This window comes from Schistocerca cancellata, chromosome 7 (assembly GCF_023864275.1).
Source record: "Schistocerca cancellata isolate TAMUIC-IGC-003103 chromosome 7, iqSchCanc2.1, whole genome shotgun sequence".
NCBI classification, from domain to species: Eukaryota; Metazoa; Arthropoda; class Insecta; order Orthoptera; family Acrididae; genus Schistocerca; species Schistocerca cancellata.
In genome coordinates, this window is record NC_064632.1 from 180799505 (window position 1) to 180820238 (window position 20734).

The 20734-nt window shown below is 37.5% G+C and overlaps 1 protein-coding gene across 1 annotated transcript in view; it reads left to right on the top strand.

Moving 5' to 3' along the window:
* LOC126091882 (calbindin-32) overlaps positions 1-20734 on the top strand; it is a 695369-nt gene that overhangs the window by 643277 nt on the left and 31358 nt on the right. The window contains exon 9 of the mRNA XM_049907165.1: positions 17639-17695. Coding sequence (XP_049763122.1) covers positions 17639-17695 — 57 coding nt within the window. The remainder of the gene's footprint in view (positions 1-17638; positions 17696-20734) is intronic.

The window sequence follows — 20734 nt, forward strand, 5'->3', positions numbered from 1 at the left end:
GTTGCAGGATACCTGCCTCCAAATGTTCGTTAATTTACTGCTGTGCTGTGTGCAACTTAATAGGGTTGAGGCGCCTAACCTTGTGCCTAATACTAGGGCCGGCAGTGGTAACTATCTTGTGTGTTGTTCCATCAGTGACAGAAGAAACTGAGAACTGCACATGAGATTGATCAATGACCTGACGCGAAGTTTTTGGATGGGTAGGGGGTGATGAGGCATAGCCATTATTGCGAGTGGGAAAAGGCAGCACAAAAGTCACATGTCTAGTACATGACTGCGGCATGCACTTGTTTGGAGAGGGCAGCTGCGCATGCAGCATAGAGTGGGTCGGAATGTGCGGGGACCATTGCTGTCAACCTTGCACTTGGTACCCAGCATGGGCGAGAGCAGTGCTGGCTTCAAACGTGTAACAGCGATGGTCGCTGAGTCACGTGTCTGGCGTGCGAGAGAGGGTGAATATTTATCAAAACGCGGGGTGGCTGCCTGCACAGTGGGCATGGTCTTACGGCATGCGCAACTGTTGTTAGAAGCACTGTGTGACACACAGGGCAATGAATGTCGTGAGCGCATCGGGGATGTGGAGTCTACCAGACATGAATCATCACATGCAATTAATGTTTTTGGACTAACCTGATGAGTGTCCGAGCTGGTGTCTGCTGCAGAAACACGATTAGGTGGTGGGACTACGAGCTGCAGTTTCAGCAGTGAGGTACGAACCGCGATGTGCTCATTGTAAGTGTGTGCTATTCGTTGTTTCAGCTTGTCATTTTCCCTGCGGGGTTGTGCTGCCGAGATGTATTCTGACAGTAGGTTAGTGACGCAGGTCACAATGTTGCCTGCGAGGGCGGAGCACTCTCATACCAACTCACTTGTCGCAAGAGAAACAGAACCTGGAACATAAGTGCAGGAGCACAGCATGAGTGTTAGTGGGATGATGTAGCACTGTGATCTGAACTACATTCAGAGAGAGTTTGTAATGGGACAAAAAATCCATACCGAGAATTGGTCCATCAATGTCGGCAATGTAGAAAGTCCATGGTAAACATAGAGAAGGAGATAGGTGTACCAAACTTTGACAGAGCCTGAGGTTTGTAATGTTGATGCGGTGACAGCTTGTAGAAGTGACTTTGTCAGTGAAAAGGTGGGAGGAGCCATCGATGTAGGTATGATAGACATGTCAGCACCCATGTCGACTAGGAAAACGAACCGTGACAAAATGTCAGTCACGTACAAATGACCACTCGGCCAGGCAGACAAGTGGACGGAGTACTATGTATGAGGACGCCTGTGAGGTTCCCCACAGGACTTGGCGTCTTTTAAGTCCTGCGATCGGTGTTTGGGTGCTGGCAAGGTAATCAGCACTTCTTGGCATTATCGCCAAAAATCTTGTGGTACCAGCAGTATGGACGAACCGGATGCAGTGGTGGTGGTGACTGTGGCAGTGGAGGAGACTTGTCCTCATTGATTTGTTCCAGCATGTAAACCGGCACACATGGTGTGCAGGCGATTCTGGAGTGCTCAGACGGTGGAGAGAGCGAGCGAATACTGCCAGGTGATGTAGAAAGTGCAGAGGCAGACTGAGCCCTGCCTCTGCCAGCAGGCAGTCAGTAAGCAGTTGGTGTTGTCATAGCAATGAATACAGTTGGTCTGTGATGTGGAGATGCAAGCCAATTGACTCAAAGAAGTGCAGTAGCAGGTGGATCTGTAGTCTGTAGGCAATATGGTGGACCACACCATCCACAGAGTGATGTCTGGCATGGTATGCTCACTCACAAGTAACTGAAGGTGGCACCAGAGTTGTGATGGAGTTCGGTCCTACAGGTGCTCTTCATACAAGATCTTGATGATTAATTCTCGTGGTGAGCAGGCGAGTTGTTCCATGATCATTTTCTTCATGAACTTGTGTACTTCAGTGGAGGTGGTGGCGAGAGAAGTAGATCACAAATGAAGTCTGAATTATCATGGAGGTGCGTGATGAGACACAGGAATTCAGAGTTGTCATTAGACTCATGATGCAACTTGAAAAGATGCTCGACAAGTGCAAACCACGATACATTGTTGTCTTTGTATAAAAGTGGCAGCTTCAGCAGATGACCTAGGGGAGGAGATGAAGGCGGCTTCGGTGTCCCTTGGAAAACCGTCTGGTCAGTGTCAGGAGAGGCTGTACAGCAGGCCGGCACACTACATGTGGGTGTGTTACTGGCAAGAATGTCCGTAGCAACAACGGGTTGCATTGTCCTTGATGTGTCACGAAAACACGACGGGGCTGGCACGGTCGGTACCGTGGGAACGAGCAGTTGTGCAATATGTGTAGGGGTCCTGTAAACTGGACTGTAGGTTACAGGTACTGATTTGAATTTGCCCATCTCGGAGATAACACAGAAAGCTGGCACAGCAGACACAGGCAGAACTGTGGGAGAGGCAAGCACCTGAGCGGTCGGAACCAGGGCCCCCTGCGAGTGGTTGGGGGGGGTGGGGGTGGGGGGGCAGTAGTGGGGGTGTAGGTAACTTGTGTGACAAAAGTGAGTTCTCCACACACATTGAAAACACGCCCCATGGGGTCGGACAATAAATTACTGGTGGAACATGCGGAAGATCACTGCAGTGTGGTAAGCTGCCCCGGGAAGGCGAAACGCCGAAAGATGTACTTGAAACCCATAAGGTCGAAAATTTGGGCAACTGGTCTTGGAGGTGAACAACTAGAATTTTGCACATGAAAATGTCCATTGTTAGTCTGCAAATGAGGCAAAACTGGAACAGGTCACGATTGATAGTGATTGGGTGCATTTTGCAAATATGGTGGCATTGCATACGGTGCGACAGTAACTGTTGTTGTGGCGTGCTGAGAGTCAGAGGATGTGTGTGAATGTAGATCCCTTTGAACATTATATGATCGATTGGTAGGTACACAGTTCTGAATATTATCCACTTCATGCTTCACATGTTGGCGAGCACAGTCCGGCGACACAAAACTCGAGTCCATTGTTTGAGTTAATGGTGTAGCACTCGACCATTCTAGAACAACAAAGTTTGAGGTTAACATGGTTGGAGATCAAGAATCACTATGGAGTAGTGGAGAGCCGGCTCTCAGCGAAGGATTGAAGGGGCCCGGTGGTCGTACTTGGGCTTCCAAATCTTCGAACAAAGCATTGGATGAGGTGGCCATGGCGGTGTGCACATAACCTGTTGATTTACAACACTGGGCGTGGAAGTTGTGGAAAACATAGAAACTTCAGAGTCACCGGTATGGGATCAGGATATGAATAGCAGTATATGGAATAAACTGTCCCCACTAATATCTGCACATACATATATTTTGACAATTATCATACACGTGCACATAGTACAAGGCATAAGAACAGACTGAATTAACATGGTGGCCCGGATAAGTGACCTGAGTCCCAAAGATTGATGTTGTCGAAGGTCGAAATGACCTATCAATGCCACAACATGAAGTCATCTCATATGAAACATATGTGCAATTCTTGGTGTTCCTGTGTTACAGCTATTTTACCACACACCAAAGACCATTATTCCTTACATGTTCTGCTGTTTATTACAATAACAAATTCCATTATCATTTCATTTTAGTAGTACTTAATTCCTTGTTGTAAAAAAAGCATTAGAGCCATTGCCATTCTTCCAATTATCAGGAGATACATGCTGGTATGTGACCAATATCATGAAGTTTGTTATGTTGCATAATTTTCATACATTTTCTATTGCAATCCATTCCTTTGAAAACATCTGTCATTAAATGATTATGCAATGCACAGTTACTGAAAATATTTCTTGTGATACTGGGGAAGTTATTACAATCAAATTCAGCCGCAATATTTAACACTGCTGTTCACACTGTGAAACAAACAGCCTATTTTGTATTTTCTCATCTCCATCTGAAGACCCCTAACTTACATAAAAATCTTACCAGATTACATAAGGTGAATAAAACCAGTCCACATAGTACAAAAAATATCAGACCAAATGTCTTTATCCTTATAACAGCCCACTGCCTTCACTGTCAGCCGTGTCATAACATAATGCTGCTTTCAGTACAACACAATGGTGCAGATTACTGTGCCTTCAGTGATTTTTTTCCTTTGGTGAACATAGTTTCTTATTTGATAACTCCTCTCCCATGCTTGGGGCCTATGTCTAGGCAGACACTACATGCTGCATCATTAATGGAAGGCACTTATGGGTTTATGTAGCTTTATGCAGTTATGACGGTGCTGGTACCGAAGGCAGCAGACTGTTACAGCTAAGTAAAACAAAGATATTTAATCAGAAGTTTTGTAGAATATGTGTACTGGTTTTTACTCATTTAGTGTAATGTCAAAAATTTTGTTTTAAGTTAGGTAGATGATCAAATATAGTTTTCATTTCATAATATAAATAGCATGATTTACCAATCTGGAATGTTGACTGTAACACTTTTCAAATCTTGACAAAACCATGCACTTGTATCTGATAAAAACACTAACATTAAAGTAAATGTCTTGTAATATAACTGAAGGACATAAATTTTCTTGTACAAGTTGACAGACCACAATCCAATTGAAAATTCAGGTTCACAAATTAATTACTGTCTATGTCAAAGAACTTCTAAATAATCAATGTATCACTACTCAAGAGTTCACATTTTGTCTTGAGTCTTCATGCCATCAAGTATACACTACAGTTCTCCAGTTTTAAAGCTCTTATAAATGAGTTCACATCCAATTCTAGTCTATTCAATAACTTTGCATCACATACGAGGGTTATTCCAAAAGTAAGGTCCGATTGATTGCCAAATTGAAACCACAGTGAACATCAGAAATGTTTTACTTGTAACAATTAGCTACACCTTGCAGCTACTTCTCTACGTAGTCGCCGTTCTGACTTAGACTTTTGTCATAGCGTTGTACCAACTTTTCAATAGCCTCATCATAGAAGGCAGCCGCCAGTGCTTTCCGCCAATTCTCCACGCTGGCCTACACCTCGTTGTCTGTGTCAAAATGTTGTCTTCAAAGACAGCGGTTCATGTGACCAGAGATGAAACTCAGGGGGAGACAATTGCGGACTGTATTGTGGGTAATCTCACATTTCCATTTGAAAACGATGCAGGAGCATCTTCATTGCCCCTGCAGAATGCGGCTGAGAATTGTCGTGAAGACGAAACAGCACGACAGTTATGTAATGTTGGCTGCATAGCTTCAGGCGAAATTTCTCACCAGGCCCTCGTACTTGGCGGCAGACACTATTTTCTAGACATCTTTACGCACTCACTGCGAGCTCAGAAATGATAAGAGCGACGTGATGCTAACTGGGGTTATACTAGAGACACTACCCAACACATCTGTGCAAAGCTTTATCGGATTTTCATAGTCGTTTCCATTTCGCGACCGATCGGACCTTACTCTTGGAATAACCCTCGTATGATAACCATTCTTAGATTTTTCCACAGTGTCATTTCTATAAGTCTAAAAGGAGCAATAGCTCCAAGATTTAATGACACATAATGTTGTAAGAGCTACTCACTTATTTATGATCACCTTCACATGAATAAGACCCCTGTCCCCATAAATTAACCACTTATTTGCTCTGACTGCCACACAAGTGCGGCTTCAATTATTTTCCTACTGATCATCCCAGTACAACTAGTTTCAAATGATCACAAAGAAAGATCCCCTGTCTCTACTGATCAGTATCTCCAACCTACTAATCACAGTTTGCATTCCTACACCTAAAATGCTAATCACTTTCTTCGCTATCTTTCAGTAGTTACTAAATCACCCTGTTCCAACATTCATCATGTTCGAAGTCTTGCTGCAATTAAAGACTGACTTTTCCAACTTCATCCTGATGACAAACACATTAACTCCCCCATAATTTGCTTCACCAACAAAATTATGATCTTGAATTATTCCCCCTTTGGAAGCTAAGTCTAGAAATACCTGTGAGCTTACATGGCCCTTTCCTGTGTCAACATATTTACAGACATCTAGAGAAATAATAGCTGTACACCGAATACATTAAACTGCTTATATGCTTCAGATTTATTTATGATATCTGCACCAACTGCACTTCTTCTAAGGCCAGTCTTCCTCAAGAACCCCAGCCTAACATCCAAATCTGTTTCAATAGCTCCACTTCATATTAATGAGCTACACTATGTGATCAAAAGTATCCGGATACCTGGCTGAAAATGACTTACAAGTTCATGGCACCCTCGATCTGTAATGCTGTAATTCAGTATGGTGTTGGCTCACCCTTAGCCTTGATGACAGCTTCCACTCTTGCAGGCATACATTCAATCAGATGCTGGTAGGTTTCTTGGGGAATGGTAGTCCATTCTTCACAGTGTGTTGCACTGAGGAGAGATATCAATGTTGGTCAGTGAGGCCAGGCATGAAGTCAGCATTGCAAAACATCCCAAAGGTGTTCTGTAAGATTCAGGTCAGGACTCTGTGCAGGCCAGTCCATTACAGGTATGTTATTGTTATGCAACCACTCTGCCATAGGCCGTGTATTATGACCAGGTGCTCATCCTGTTGAAAGATGTAATTGCCATCCCCAAATTGCTCTTCAACAGTGGGAAGCAAGAAGGTGCTTCAAACATCAATGTAGGCCAGCACTGTGATAGTGCCAAACAAAACAACAAGGGAGGCAAAACATGAACACACCATAATACCACTGCCTCTGAATTTTACAGTTTGCACTATACACATTAGCAGATTTTCACCAGGCATTCGCCATAACCACACCCTGCCATTGGATCACCACACTGTACAGTGATTTGTCACTCTGCATGACATTTTTCCACTGTTCAATCATCCAATGTTTATGCTCCTTACACCAAGTAACGTGTCGTTTGGCATTTACCAGTGAGATGTGTGGCTTATGAGCAGCCGCTTGACCATGAAATCCAAGTTTTCTCACCTCATGTCCTATTACTTGCATTGACTCCTGATGAAGTCTGGAATTCCTGTATGATAGTCTGAATAGATGTCTGCCTCTTACACATTACGACATTCTTCAACTGTCGGCAGTCTCTGTCAGCCAACAGACAAGGTTGGCCTGTACGCTTTTGTGCTGTACATGTCCCTTCACATTTCCATTTCACTATCACATCAGAAACAGTGGATGAAGGTATGTTTAGGAGTGTGGAAATCTCACATACATATGTATGACACAAGTAACACCCAATCACCTGACCACGTATGAAGTCAGCAAGTTCCAAGGAGTGCCCAGTTCTGCTCCCTCACGATGTATAATGACTACTGAGGTTGCTGATATGGAGTACTTGGTAATAGGTCACAGCACAATGCACCTAATATAAGAAATGTATCTTTTTGGGGGTGTCCAGATAAATTTGGTCACATAGTGTACCTTCCTGGATATTAATCTCCTTTTCTCTGATCGTTTCCATGCTCCACATTTTGACATCGACAGCTGTTCCACATTAAAAATTCCCTCCCCTTTGTCTTTGCCAATGATAATATAGTGAAACCTGTATGGACCAAATTTTAACCTAATGTATGTCCCATACATGACACAGCCCTGCCACAAGCATTTACCATGTGAAAAATGATAGGGGTAAGTGTGAAACCTTCCATATTATTTAGCAGCTCTGTAGGCACCACTGGGTACCCGTCTCTGTGAATATAAGAACTAATCAGTTGTCAACTTGGCTGAATGAGTGCCACTAAACTGTTGTTAACTACAGCACAAACCCATCTTTGTGGTTTATGAACATGCTATGCAGTAGAACACCACTTTAACAACTGATTTAGTACCCAAGTCATTTTCATTCTCCTTCCAAATAGCAACTGCTTTAAACAGAAACCACCAATCACTGCCCTCCCCCACTTTTGACATCCTTTCCCATATCTCTCTCCCTCTCCCTCTCTCTCTCTCTCTCTTTCTCTCTCTCTCTCTCTCTCTCATCCTTAGTCCCTTTGTCCATGTTAACCTCATTATTGATTAAAATTACCAATGAGCTAATTTATTTTAACAAAAGTTTATTACAGCAAGAAACTTGCATAAGATATTAAAAAGTTTGAACCAGTTTTCACTTATCAAATGTTTTCAACAGCCCGTGGAATTATTCATCCACAGAGGCTACATAAAATTCTCTTACTAATCATCATATATATGTGTCTCCTAGCAGCAGACTCATAGAAAGTCATTCACAATTGATGACTGTCTATCTAATTTGATTCAGCCTCAGGCCATGTATAATTGCATGCATTATTGAAAATTACTTATAAATTTAAAGTGGTTCATTTGTGCTAATGCCTTACATAATTGTGGGACTGCAATGAATTTTATTGCTAATGCTCAGGTTTACATTTGCAGGTGTTTGTCTGTCTCTCCTTTTTCATTCTTTATTTGTTGTTTCCATCATGGAGTTTCTGTTAAGTTGATAATGGGAGTATGGACTTGAGATGAACCTTAAACTTTGCTTACGATTAAGTCTGAGACTTTTATGTGATCATGTAAATCAACTGACAAATGTGTGAGGAAGTGCTGGTGAATTACATAGGCAAAGTGACAACCTAACCAGACAGTAGATGAGGCTCACATGCCAGATATTGTTTTTATGCTTTAACATTATGACATACTGCTAAGAACACAGTAGTATTTTGTATCAAGATTTAATTTATGGAAAGTAGTATTACCCTTCATCAGTAATTGTCTGTGGAATTTTTATCTAAATACAAGTGATACATACCATAGATGTATTTAGTGTGATGTGCACTCATGTGTGATTTAAAGTAAAGGAAAATTATTGCATAAACTTTGTAATCCCTTCATTGGCTTTGGAAAACCGTTCCAGAAAGTTTCATTTTGGAAATGTAATGAATAAGTAATAAATACCTAAATGCAACAGATTATCTGCATGGTAAGCAAAAACTATTCTTAAAACAAACAATGGAAACCCAAAATTGGAATATCAACAATGTTAGGAAAACAGTAGATTGCTACTCACCATAAAGATGACACAGTGAGTTGCAGACAGGCGCAATGAAATGACTGTCACAGACTTAGTTTTTGGCCAAAGCCTTTTTCAGAAAAGAAAACACACACACACATTCACACAAGCAAGCACACCTCACATGCACAGGACTGTTATCTCTGGCAGCTTGCACCAATCCAAATTGTTACTGTGTGATTAGCAATATGTAGGAGACTTGCATTGCCATATAAAAAGACATAGTGTTGAATAATTGTCAAAGACAGTTTATAAGTAGAGAGAGATAGCTTGCAACTTCACTGTTAGGTGGCACTCATAAGTCTCTCAGATCACAAGCATTTTGGGCTATCCTACATGTAAGGATTACTCACTGGTACTAGTTGCTTTAAAACAAAATGCAATAAAATCAATACTTTTATTTATTTTACTGGTGATACCACAAACAGAAAAAAGGACAGCAAGATAGAGCAAATTGTTAACATAAAATTAAAATAGAGCTCTGTCATCTTCATCATGCAAAAAGAGAGACAGTTATAGTAAGCTACTCAGGAAAGTTTCAGTAAAGTTTAATATCTTGGAGAGGTATTTACGGAATCTAAATTATGAATTTGCATTCTCAATCATGTCTGCAGAGATGAAGTGTGTAGTACAAGAAAGGCAGGGGTATAGATTGGATTCCCATTCAGGTGCAATTTTGTTTAAAAAAAGATATTTCATTAAATTGATTTATGTAATAGAAATTGCATAGAGAGACTATCCAGCAGACAGAACAGAATAAATTCTCTATAATTTGGATGACGTACATTAGCTTATTCTGCAGAAACATGAGGACAAATATCAAAAATGGATGTCAAGGCTTAATTATTGTTGTATAGTATTTCATTAATTAGTGTTTGAAATGTAATACATAGTATCAGGTAGGAAAGTCACTTCTTTCATTTCAGTTATCAACACAACCTTTATTCATTTATAATCTAACACTCATAATGACTATGTCCCTTACTACCTCTTTCATACAGTCTGGAAAATCTTTGTAGTGAGGTATTCAGAACAATGATATCATTCACATCCAAGAATATTGCATTGCTGTATCAACATAGTGCTTTAAATACTCATTCTGATATATTTTAAACAGTACCCAGTCACAATGACAGCAAATTCCCTATTCTTTGTCTATTTTTGATACACACAGACACAAATTCATGAAATTTCATAACTGTTTAAAATTAAAATATATCTAAACTACATATTAAATAAACCCTGCATTTATTCTTGTACACTCTCTCAAATTTTTCACTCATCAGGAAGGCATTGGAGTAAGTAGTGGAAGCTACTCTTTCAAAAAGCTATCTGCATGTTTTCTTTCTCAGGAATGAAGAAGAGCAGAGAATTTTAGAACAAAATTTCTGCATTAGGTGGCTTGCATGGCTGGTTTTTCAGTGTTGCATCAAAATTCAGCTGTAATTTAGATCTTTTGTGGTGGGAATATTTGCTTAAAAATGTTTTCATTAACATGTATTCTTAAATTTTAGTTGTAAATAATCCACCTGATAACCTACTATATTCCATAACAAGTACACAGCTTTAAACTAAGTCTAACATCTGCTTTATTTGCAGTAAATTTGACAATTAAAATTCAGTTATATAAAATCACAGAAACTGTTCTGTTTACTGCTGCACTATTCTGCAATTCATATATATATTTTTTTCTTTTTCCAGTTGAGATTACTTCACAGGATACAGTTGTTTCTGAGATCACATCTTTGAGCTATGTAAAAACAGAACTACATCAAATTTACTTCTTCCATTATTTTGAATTTACATTTCACTGTACAGGGCATTATGTAAAATCTTCTTTTGCCACTTCATCTACTTTAAATACTTTTGAATCATTATTTTGTCACTTACACAAGTTACTCATATGTATGCTGGATGCATAACAGGCTTATCATTTTTTATATTTCTGTGCGCTTATTTATGTCAAATGATAAGTTTTTCAAAGAACTGATTAGTAAGATGACAACTTTAATTGCTGTTAACCATAAAAATATCTTAAAAGCCTACTTTCATTTTCTTCAGCTTCAGCAGTGTAGCCATATTGCAGTTAACGTGTGCTATGCTTGTAAGTTTTTACTGTTAAGACAGATGAAGTATGATCATTTACAATGCATGCAATAATGTGAGAATGAAAGAAAATACATGAAATTTTATTCATTGTCATTTAATTTTTATTGTATTTAAGATGAGAATTAAGATGCTAGATTTCAAGTGGGTTCATGGGACATCTCGGCCTGAATTCTGCTTCCTCCCCTTCCTCTCTTCCTTTTCCCACGACTCCTCTTTGTCCCCTACTCTAGGTCCAGTAGACTCATCAAAAAAGCTACTAAGCATAGTATGAGATACTCATTGATGGGCAGAAGTGATATTTCTGAAAACATTAAGCAGTATTACTTTCTGTTGATATGAATACCCTTGCTCAGTAATCTATGTATCACTTTGAGGTAAGAATAATGCTGCATTTATTTTGCAGAGTACTGTCTGTGTATAGGTACATGTCACATTTGATGAGCAAGTAGCATAAGTATGAAATAATTTTTAACATAATGTGGCAATAGTAAAGCTTAGTAACAGAAAATGAGTGTCCATGCACTCAAAAATGAAATCTTCTTTGTTATTTCTTATATGGAAAAAAGTGTTGTGATAAATAATAACCATGTTGAGTGAAAATCCTGTTTTAACAAGTCTTTTAAGAAAACATTTTGCAATAGAGGAAAACTCTAGTAGGTTATATTGCAGGAAATGATGAGTTGTAATAGGTAATACATAGACTGTTAAAGACTACAGTTGTGGTAGGTATGTAAAAATGAAGAAATAATTGGAGGAAATGAGAAAATGGAAGTCAGCAGCGAACTGCTGGAAAGAGTGACGACTGTGAAAATTGGTGCAGTAAGCAATTTCTTAACACCACATGACTACATATTAAAGGAAATGTAGAGAGAATCTTATAAGCACAAAAACACTTGTGTTATTTCAAAGGTTATGGGTAACATAGTTACACTGCAAAATTTTATCCTTCAGACTGAGACTTCTGGGGTTAGGTGCACTACTGTTTAGCCTACTACACAGGCTGATGGACTAACATCATATTCAGCTTGTACTGCCTGTCTTTCTAAGGTTATTCATTCATTTATGTGAGCTGCTCTGTAAATCTCACACAGTGGGAGATCATGCAGGAATGTGTAATGAGTGAATTTAAAACTTTGTACAAAGACACAGCTATTATAAAATAATTTTATAGACTCACTGATGATGAACTAACATTAAAGGTAGGCAGTAGGCAGCTTATTTTGCTTCTATAGAGCACATTTCAAACTCAACAGCAAAATATTGTATAGGATGTGGCAAACATTTCTGACTGTTTTAATAATAATGCATGTATTACACACATTCTTATTGTTGCATAATGACATTGTAATTTATGCAATGTCACATAGTAGCTAAGCAGCTGTGGTTGTATGAACAAAATGCCTATATCATGAATTTTTTTGAAGTTGTGATTCTTGCATTGTAACTTAGCATGAATTCAGCCAACATTTCAGTATAAGTTAAATCGCATATGTTTCATCCCATAGTACAATTTTGTTATGGGTCATAAGTTTCATAGAAACAGGTTCAGCTCTAAACTGAAAGTCAACAGGTTATCCTGTTCAGAATGCCAGAAAACACTGAAAAAGTAAAACGGAGTCTTGTCTATAGCAGCCAGTTCATACAAATGCTTGTTATGCTTCTATCACAGAGTAAGACAAATACTTAATTGTAATTTTCACTTCTGCTCTTATTCAGTGGCTGTGGTTCAACAATAAAAAACTAATGATTAAGGAAATTGCTTAACATTCTCAGAACAAACGCTTGAAATGATGACTGATAACCTGATTCTCATGATAAATAATGAATTTTTGTTATACCACCATTATCTGTCACATTTTGTTTAACAAACATTAATGTTTTAGGAAGTGGTGCAAGGTTGTTTTTCAGTTTAATGTTTCAAGGAATGCCTTATAAATCCTTATCCATGCCTTCTGCTATAATTATCACAATATTCTGGACTCTGAAGGTACTAAGCACTTCTGGCATAACTCCCCACAAAAATTATTCAACATTTAATTGTACAGTCTTCCCAGCATTAAGTAGGCTCTAATTACAAAAATTAGCAGTCTACTGTGTTTGTAATTTACAAACAGAAACTTTGATCTCACAAAAAAGTCAAGATTAACACTCAACCCAGTAAATGACACACAACTGTGCTGGTGTCAGAAATAAGTCATACATTTCAATAATAGTTTACTTTCATCCTGAACTTCAGTGTGATTTCCAACAACAGTCAGTAAATACAGGTTTATGTCATAAATTACAGTCAGTAGAGCACTTTTGTCCCAGCAGCTAACTTCTCACTGAGATGTGAAAATTTATATAAGAAATGGCTGGCACAGTCTCTAGCCTGACTCATTTTTATTGTGTATTATCATTTAAGTGTACTGAAATCTTTACCACATTAAAACATATGAAACCAAACTTTGGTATGTTATAACTACAAATAGAATTAGTCTCAGTTTCCTCACATTCTTGGGAGGTAGTTGGAAATTTTCAGTCTTAATTTGTGTAGCAAACACAGAGAAAAAATATAATAAAAACACACAATATTGTATATTATTCAATCAGATATCTGACAGCTAATCAATTATAGGCAGAGCCTAGTTATATAATTTAGTAGAATTACACTGTATCTTTGTTCTCATGCTATTATACTCATTCTCCAGTATTATTTACAAATCAAGATCAGCATCTGTAAATTATCAAAGTCTGTTGCTCACGACAGCAGGGAGAAAATAGTCATGCTGTCGAAGAACAAAAAACCACATACTCATCAGGACTGATGGCATATCAGTACCAAGTAAAACTTACAGTTCTCCTTCCAAAATATAGTTGAGCCCATCACTCACCTATGTAGTTGCTCACTGCAATAAGGTATCTACATATCTCCATCTACATAAGTACTTTGAAAACAGATTTCCAGTGTGTGGTAAAGGGTGCTTAGTTTGGTACATCATCTTAGGATTTCTTACTGTTCCAATCTCAAACTGAGTTCAATAAGAATGATGACTTGATACCTTCGTGACTGAAATAATTAGTCTAATCTTGTTTTCATATTCCCTATGGGACTCATGTGTAAGCACTAAAAAATATCTCTAGGTTCTTCACTTGATAATGTTTCTTTAATTTTTTTATTGTGCTTTTGTGGAAAAAACTGAATATATCTTCAAGTCTTCTAGTCTCACACAACTGGCGGTATGCTAAGATGATCTGTAAGCACTCTCCTTTGTAGATTGTATTTTTCCAGTTTCTTGCCATGAACCAAAGTCTACCACTTTCCTTATCTATGACTGGGTCTATGTGATAATTCAATGTTATGTGCCCAAAGATTGCTCCACTGAAGTATTTGTATGAGTTGGCTAAGCTTAACTGTGTCTCTTGGATATTGTAGTAAAAAGATAATAGTTTTCTGCACTTTTCTGTGCCTTTAAGGCAGATTAACTATCTTTTCACTACTTTGAAATCCTATCCAGATCTGATTAATATTTCTGCAGGTCTTTTTTTTTTTTTTTTTTTTTTTTTTTTTTTTTTTTTTTTTTTTTTTAATTTTAGACACTGCTTCATTGCTGACAACTGCATTATCTGTGAAAAGTCTGAGATTGCTGGTAATATTCTCTGCCAGGTCATTAATATTCAGCATGTACAACATGCTTCAAATTACCTCTACTTCTGTCAATGACACTGCCTGTCAGAAATTGTGTTTCATATTTCCAGAAGTTAAAAATGTCAGAAGTAATTTCTATTTTTCAAAGTTGTTAAGGAAGATAAAGTGACAAAATATTGCCACATGACAATTACCTCCTGCTTTTCTAGACTACTGAAAAATTAGTGTTCAATAAGTTAATAAGGTGTACCAACAAAAATGGAATAGTATCGAATTACCAATCTGTGTTCTGAAACTGTAACTCAACTGAGATGACTGTCCATCAGTGCATAACCAATGTTTTGAAAGTAACTGATGAAAATCAAAGCTTTTTCCATGATATCACAGTCTAGTGACAAGTATCAAGGCCTCTACATTACAGAGACCTGAGTTCAAATCCCAGTCAGGCCAGAGATTTTCTTCACCCAGGGGCTGGGTGCTAGTATTGTTCTAATCATTTCATCTCATCCTCATCACAGAGATACATAATCAGCTGAATTGATATTCAACAGTAATGTGGCGTGCCAGAGGGCAGTAACATCACACCATCATTTTGTTCATATTAAACCACAGAGCTCAACAAAACAAACTTAAATACTGTGGCACTGTGGACCTATGAAATGAATGACTTCCTTCATTTCTTAACAACCACAAGCAAAATGTAAGCAACAGACAAGCAGAAGTAAAAAGACAAATAGTCTCAGAATACTTGTCAGAACAACACTCAGTCATGTTGGGGTACCTCAAGAGTTAGTAAGGAGACCACTTCTTTTTTTGCTTTATGTCTCTTATCTGGATGTGGATATTGATTCACATAAAACAACTCTGTCTGCTAATGATACAGCATTATCAGTACCTACAGCAAAAAATGAAAATATCCAACATGTAGCAAACTACAAGCGAATTCAGTAAATGACTTATAATAAATCAATTCATAATAAGCAACAGGAAAACAGTATCAATAAATTTTCATAGCTGTCAGCATAACACTTTGCCTTACCTTGGTATTACCATCAATAATTAACCCATTGTAAATAAAAAGCTAACAAAGTTTCTTGGTATTTGGATACAGAGTAACATAAAATGGGAGAAATATTGAATACATCAATTCCATGCTGGGTAGCAAATGCTGTTATATTTTATGGGACCTATAAGGCCATACACATGAGTATCACTAATGAGTATTTGACTGTGCATATATCAATGCAGATCTGAAGTATGACCTGAGCACATTCTCTAGCAGCTTGGGGGATCTTCAGGAGGGAAAAAAAAGGAGTGGGAAGTTATTAAGGGGAGCAGACTTGGACAGTTGTGTAAACCATTGTTTTAAACACTTAAAGTGTTACCATTAATATGCATGTATATTATGGACTTGTATATTATCAACTCACCTACATAAGGTTAAAAAAATATAATTGGCAATGGTAGTAGTGAAAATAAAAGAAACATACACGGTCACAATACAAGATTAAAAGGTGTCTTATATGCAGTCCCAGCCAATACATTCTTGGTGTGAGGAAGTACAGGCTGTCTTCAACAAGTTGCCTGATGATTTAGTGTATATATTAAATATAAATGTTTTAAAACATCTATTAGAGAATATCTACAGTACCATTGCCTATATTCAGTAAGTGACTGCACGTAAATCAGTATGTGTAATTTATAATTTTTATAATATGTACATATAAACATGACTTTTACTGTTGTAAACACCAGATGTTAAGTCTATTGCAATAGCACCTTTTAAACACTACTACATATTATGGAAAATGGTCACAGAAATAAATAAATTAGACAGTAACAATAGCAGGTCCAAGCAAGAATATTTAATTCAGTTACAATAGTAGGGAATGTTCTGGCAGAATGTAAGTAATTCAGGAGTACAGGGGATCTCTCTCTCTCTCTCTCTCTCTCTCTCTCTCTCTCTCTCTCTCTCTCTCACACACACACACACACACACACACTTGACGTTTTGTTCTCACTAATTTATGCAACCATATGTAAACTATCACGTTGTTGCCTTTACTCTGAAGCAGATCACATCACACTTACAAAAGGTGAAGAAAAGTGTCATTATGTAACAATATAATGTTTCTTTACTCTACTCCAAGGCATTTTTACTTCATCATCCTTGTAACATAGATATTTGTTGTATTTCTTTCATATTTTTGGAGGTGTGAAGAAAGATAATGAAGAACATTATTTTGCAATAGATGAGGATGTGTATGTCACTGTGTGGTGTAACTATCAGTAATCCAAGATTGCTACAGGTTGATAGTTAAATAATTTACTTGCAAACTAAACATGTCTTTACAGTTAAAGATATAATCTTTTTGTTAGTATCTTTATATAACATTTTAATGCCATCCTTTTTCATTTCACTGTCCCTACACATCTAACTGTATCTGAATGATCTCTACCACAGTAAAGTTATCCACTGCTTTAAAAGAAATGCATACTATGTTGTATATTCCAAGAAAATTTCACTTAAAAGAATAAACCATGCTTTACTGTCTCCTCATAACACGAGGCAATTATATCTTATGGTGTTCATGTTTCTGTATTGTATAATTCTTGTGGAATTCATCTGGGATGGAACTCAAATCATAGCATATGAATTTTGAAGTCAGAATGTGGGAATGAACATAATACATCCCTGTAATTAAAACACTGCCATAGAATTTAGCCATAAGTACTGATTTTCCTCTCCTGTGTTACCCTCATAAAAATTCTCATTACTCATCATTCACAGAATCTTTTCAGAGACTTGTTTGATTGTCCACTTTCGATATTAGTTACATTTTTTACTGTTAATGAAATATCAGTGAATACAGTCATGTAACAAGTGTAAAACTATAATATTATGTAATATTGTTTACTTTCAGGGAGCCACCAAACTTACAAAAGATGACATAGAGCGAGTCTTCTCACTTTATGACAGGGTACGTAACCACATTATTGATATATATATGAAACCATCTTACTTAATACTCTTATTTGTTGTGTTTTCACACATTTAGAGTAGATATGAAAGTAATATTTGTACCATGAATGAGTAGATGATGTGGAAAAATGAGAGTACTTATGTGTGACATTGGAATCCAAAGCTCTGCAAAGAGTGCTGATCCTACAATCAACAGAATCAATAGTTTATTCAGCTGTTCAATCAGCTGAAAGGTATGAAATGATGTAGTATGAATGAAACATCAACTATCAGCCCATGGATGCAAAATTTCAAAACCACTGCAGGAATAATAAAGCAATGGGGTAATAGTGCCAAACCAGCTTAGAACCAGGAGATCGTTGGTAAACTGAAAGATGCCTAAGGAAGAAGCACGAAAAATCAGCTACACCACACATACTAGAACATAGCCATAGGAACTGAAGTACAAGAAGGTTTCTTCAGCATTGGTCCAACCTGTAAAATTGCAGACATATATCCTTAACATCAGTTTGCTGTAGAATTATTAAGCATAGTCTGAGTTCCAATACACTACACTTCCTTCAGATGCAAAAGTTTCTGTCAACAAATCAGCACAAATTTAGAAAGTATCACTCTTGTGTAACCTAGCTTGTCCTTTTCTTGCACATTATCCTTTGTACCAAGAATCAAGGGCTACTGGCAGATTCCATGTTCCTAAATATCTGGGAAGCATTTGACACAGTGCCCCCACTGTGGACTGTTAATGAAGGCCTGAACATATGGAATAGGTTCTCAAATATGTGAAGGCCTCTAAAACTTTTTATGTAATATAACACAGTATGTTGCCCTGGATGGAAAATGATCATCAGGTACTGTCAGGCCTGAGACAGAGAATGGATGATCTAATAGAGAGAGTGAGCAGCTATCTGTGACTGTTTACAACAGAATGGAAAATCCAGAAAGGGCGACCCAAGCCCAAAGAATGTTCAGTATGTAATGGTCCTATAAAAATCACTGCAGGAAATATCAGAAAGTTTACAAGGAAATCAGTTTGCTTGCAGTACAAGATAAAGCCCCAGAGGTAGAAGAAAAATGGGATAGTAACTAATAAACTGATGAAATGTTATTCCATGTTCAGCCTTCCGAGAAAAATGTTAATAGTTTAACTGAACCCTGAACCACAGGAAACTAAATTAGTTCATCAAAACAACTACATAGTGACAGTGCAAAGACACAATCTTACTCTGTCACCACTATAAACACAAATAAAATTACATCTGGTTTGAAATTATCAGCACTTAAGGAATTTTGTACGAATCTGCAACTGATATTGCCGTGTTACAGGAAGTTCTAATGTCAGATTTAGTTATTCCTGGTTATTTCAGTCACATAAATGTGTCTCACAAAACAAGTGGTGGAAGCTGTTTTGCTGGGGGAAGGGATTCCAGTAAGTGAAGTGGAATGACTGGAATCTGGAAGGGGAATACGACTAAATATCTATGATGTGACTATCATCAACTAGTATGCCCCTTCAGGAAGCTGACAGGGCACATTTCTTCAAAGATGAACTGATATACTTGTTAAGGGAAAGTCCAAGACAGTTATTACTTGGAGGTGATTTTAATTGTGTTTTAAATCAAAAAGATCAGTTACCTAATTTTAATTTCTCAAGTGAACTAAAACAACTAGTTACAGGTTTAGAATCAAAGGATATATGGGAAATCAAAAACTCCTCCATTGTTGAGTTCACTTATATCATGGCAACATCTCATAGCAGGATTGATAGATTATATATTTCTAAAAATCTTGAAACTTCCATGACAAAATTAGAAACCGTTCCTATGTACTTTTCAGACCATTCAAGTGTCGTAGCTTGCATAAATCTAACAAGACACTCAGTTTGCTGATCCAAGAATCAGTGGAATTTGAACATTTCCTTGTTAGTAAATCATAATTTAGAGGACCTGATTAAAGAAGCATGGGCAATATTCCGGCGTGCTTGTAGTAGATATGCCACTGCTATCGGCTGGTGGGTTAAAATGGCGAAGCCAAAGTTGAGGAAAGTTCTTGTTCAATACAGTGCCCAGAGCACAAGAGAAATGAAATGCACTATAGAATATTACTATTCTATTTTGAGAAATCTATAAGGCCAGGTCTCAGCAGGTTCCAAACTTCGGATAGCAGATATAAAAAAAGTCAAAGCCAAGTTACTTAATATCAAGAGAAATCAAATGGAAGGGTTGGAAATAAAATTGAAGGCAAATTCGGTGTCAGAAGATGAAACTACTTCCCTGCATCACTTAGTGAAGCATACAAAAAGTGGAAGAAGGACTTTTATTGATGAAATTCAAACAAAAAATGGTTCAGTTCTCAGAAACCAGCAGGATATCATGGACGAGATTTATTGCTATTGTTGTGAGCTACATTCTGTAAATCAAAGTAGTGATGCTTCCTTGGAAGAATTCCTTGACATCCTGGCCCCACAGCTGACAGAAGATGACAATGAAAATTTTCTCGAGGTAGTCAGTGAAGAGGACGTGTATGTGCGCCTCACCACCAAAACATTTCCCAGGACCAGATGGTGTGCCACCAGAGTTTTACATCTGTTACTGGCTAATAGTGGGTGCAAAAATAATGGATATTGTAAATGACGTTATTCATGGTAAACTTATTCCGGCTGAATTTAAGGAGAATAAAACTGTTCTTGTGCCAAAAAATAATGGAAACAAAGATTTAAATAATTTTCATCCAATTTCACTGCTAAATTCCGATTATAAATTAATAGCTAGAATAGTAAACAAGAGTATTTCATGCCTTACAGATAAAATTATTAGTCAACATCAGATATGCTAAATTCCGATTATAAATTAATAGCTACAATAGTAAACAAGAGTATTTCGTGACTTACAGATAAAATTATTAGTCAACATCAGATCTGCATACAAGGCAGAACCATTTTTCAAAATCTAGCAGAATTCAGGGATATCATTGCAATAACTTCTGCAACAAACATAAAGTGTGCTTTAGTTTTTTTTTATATTTTTATAAAGCCTTTGAT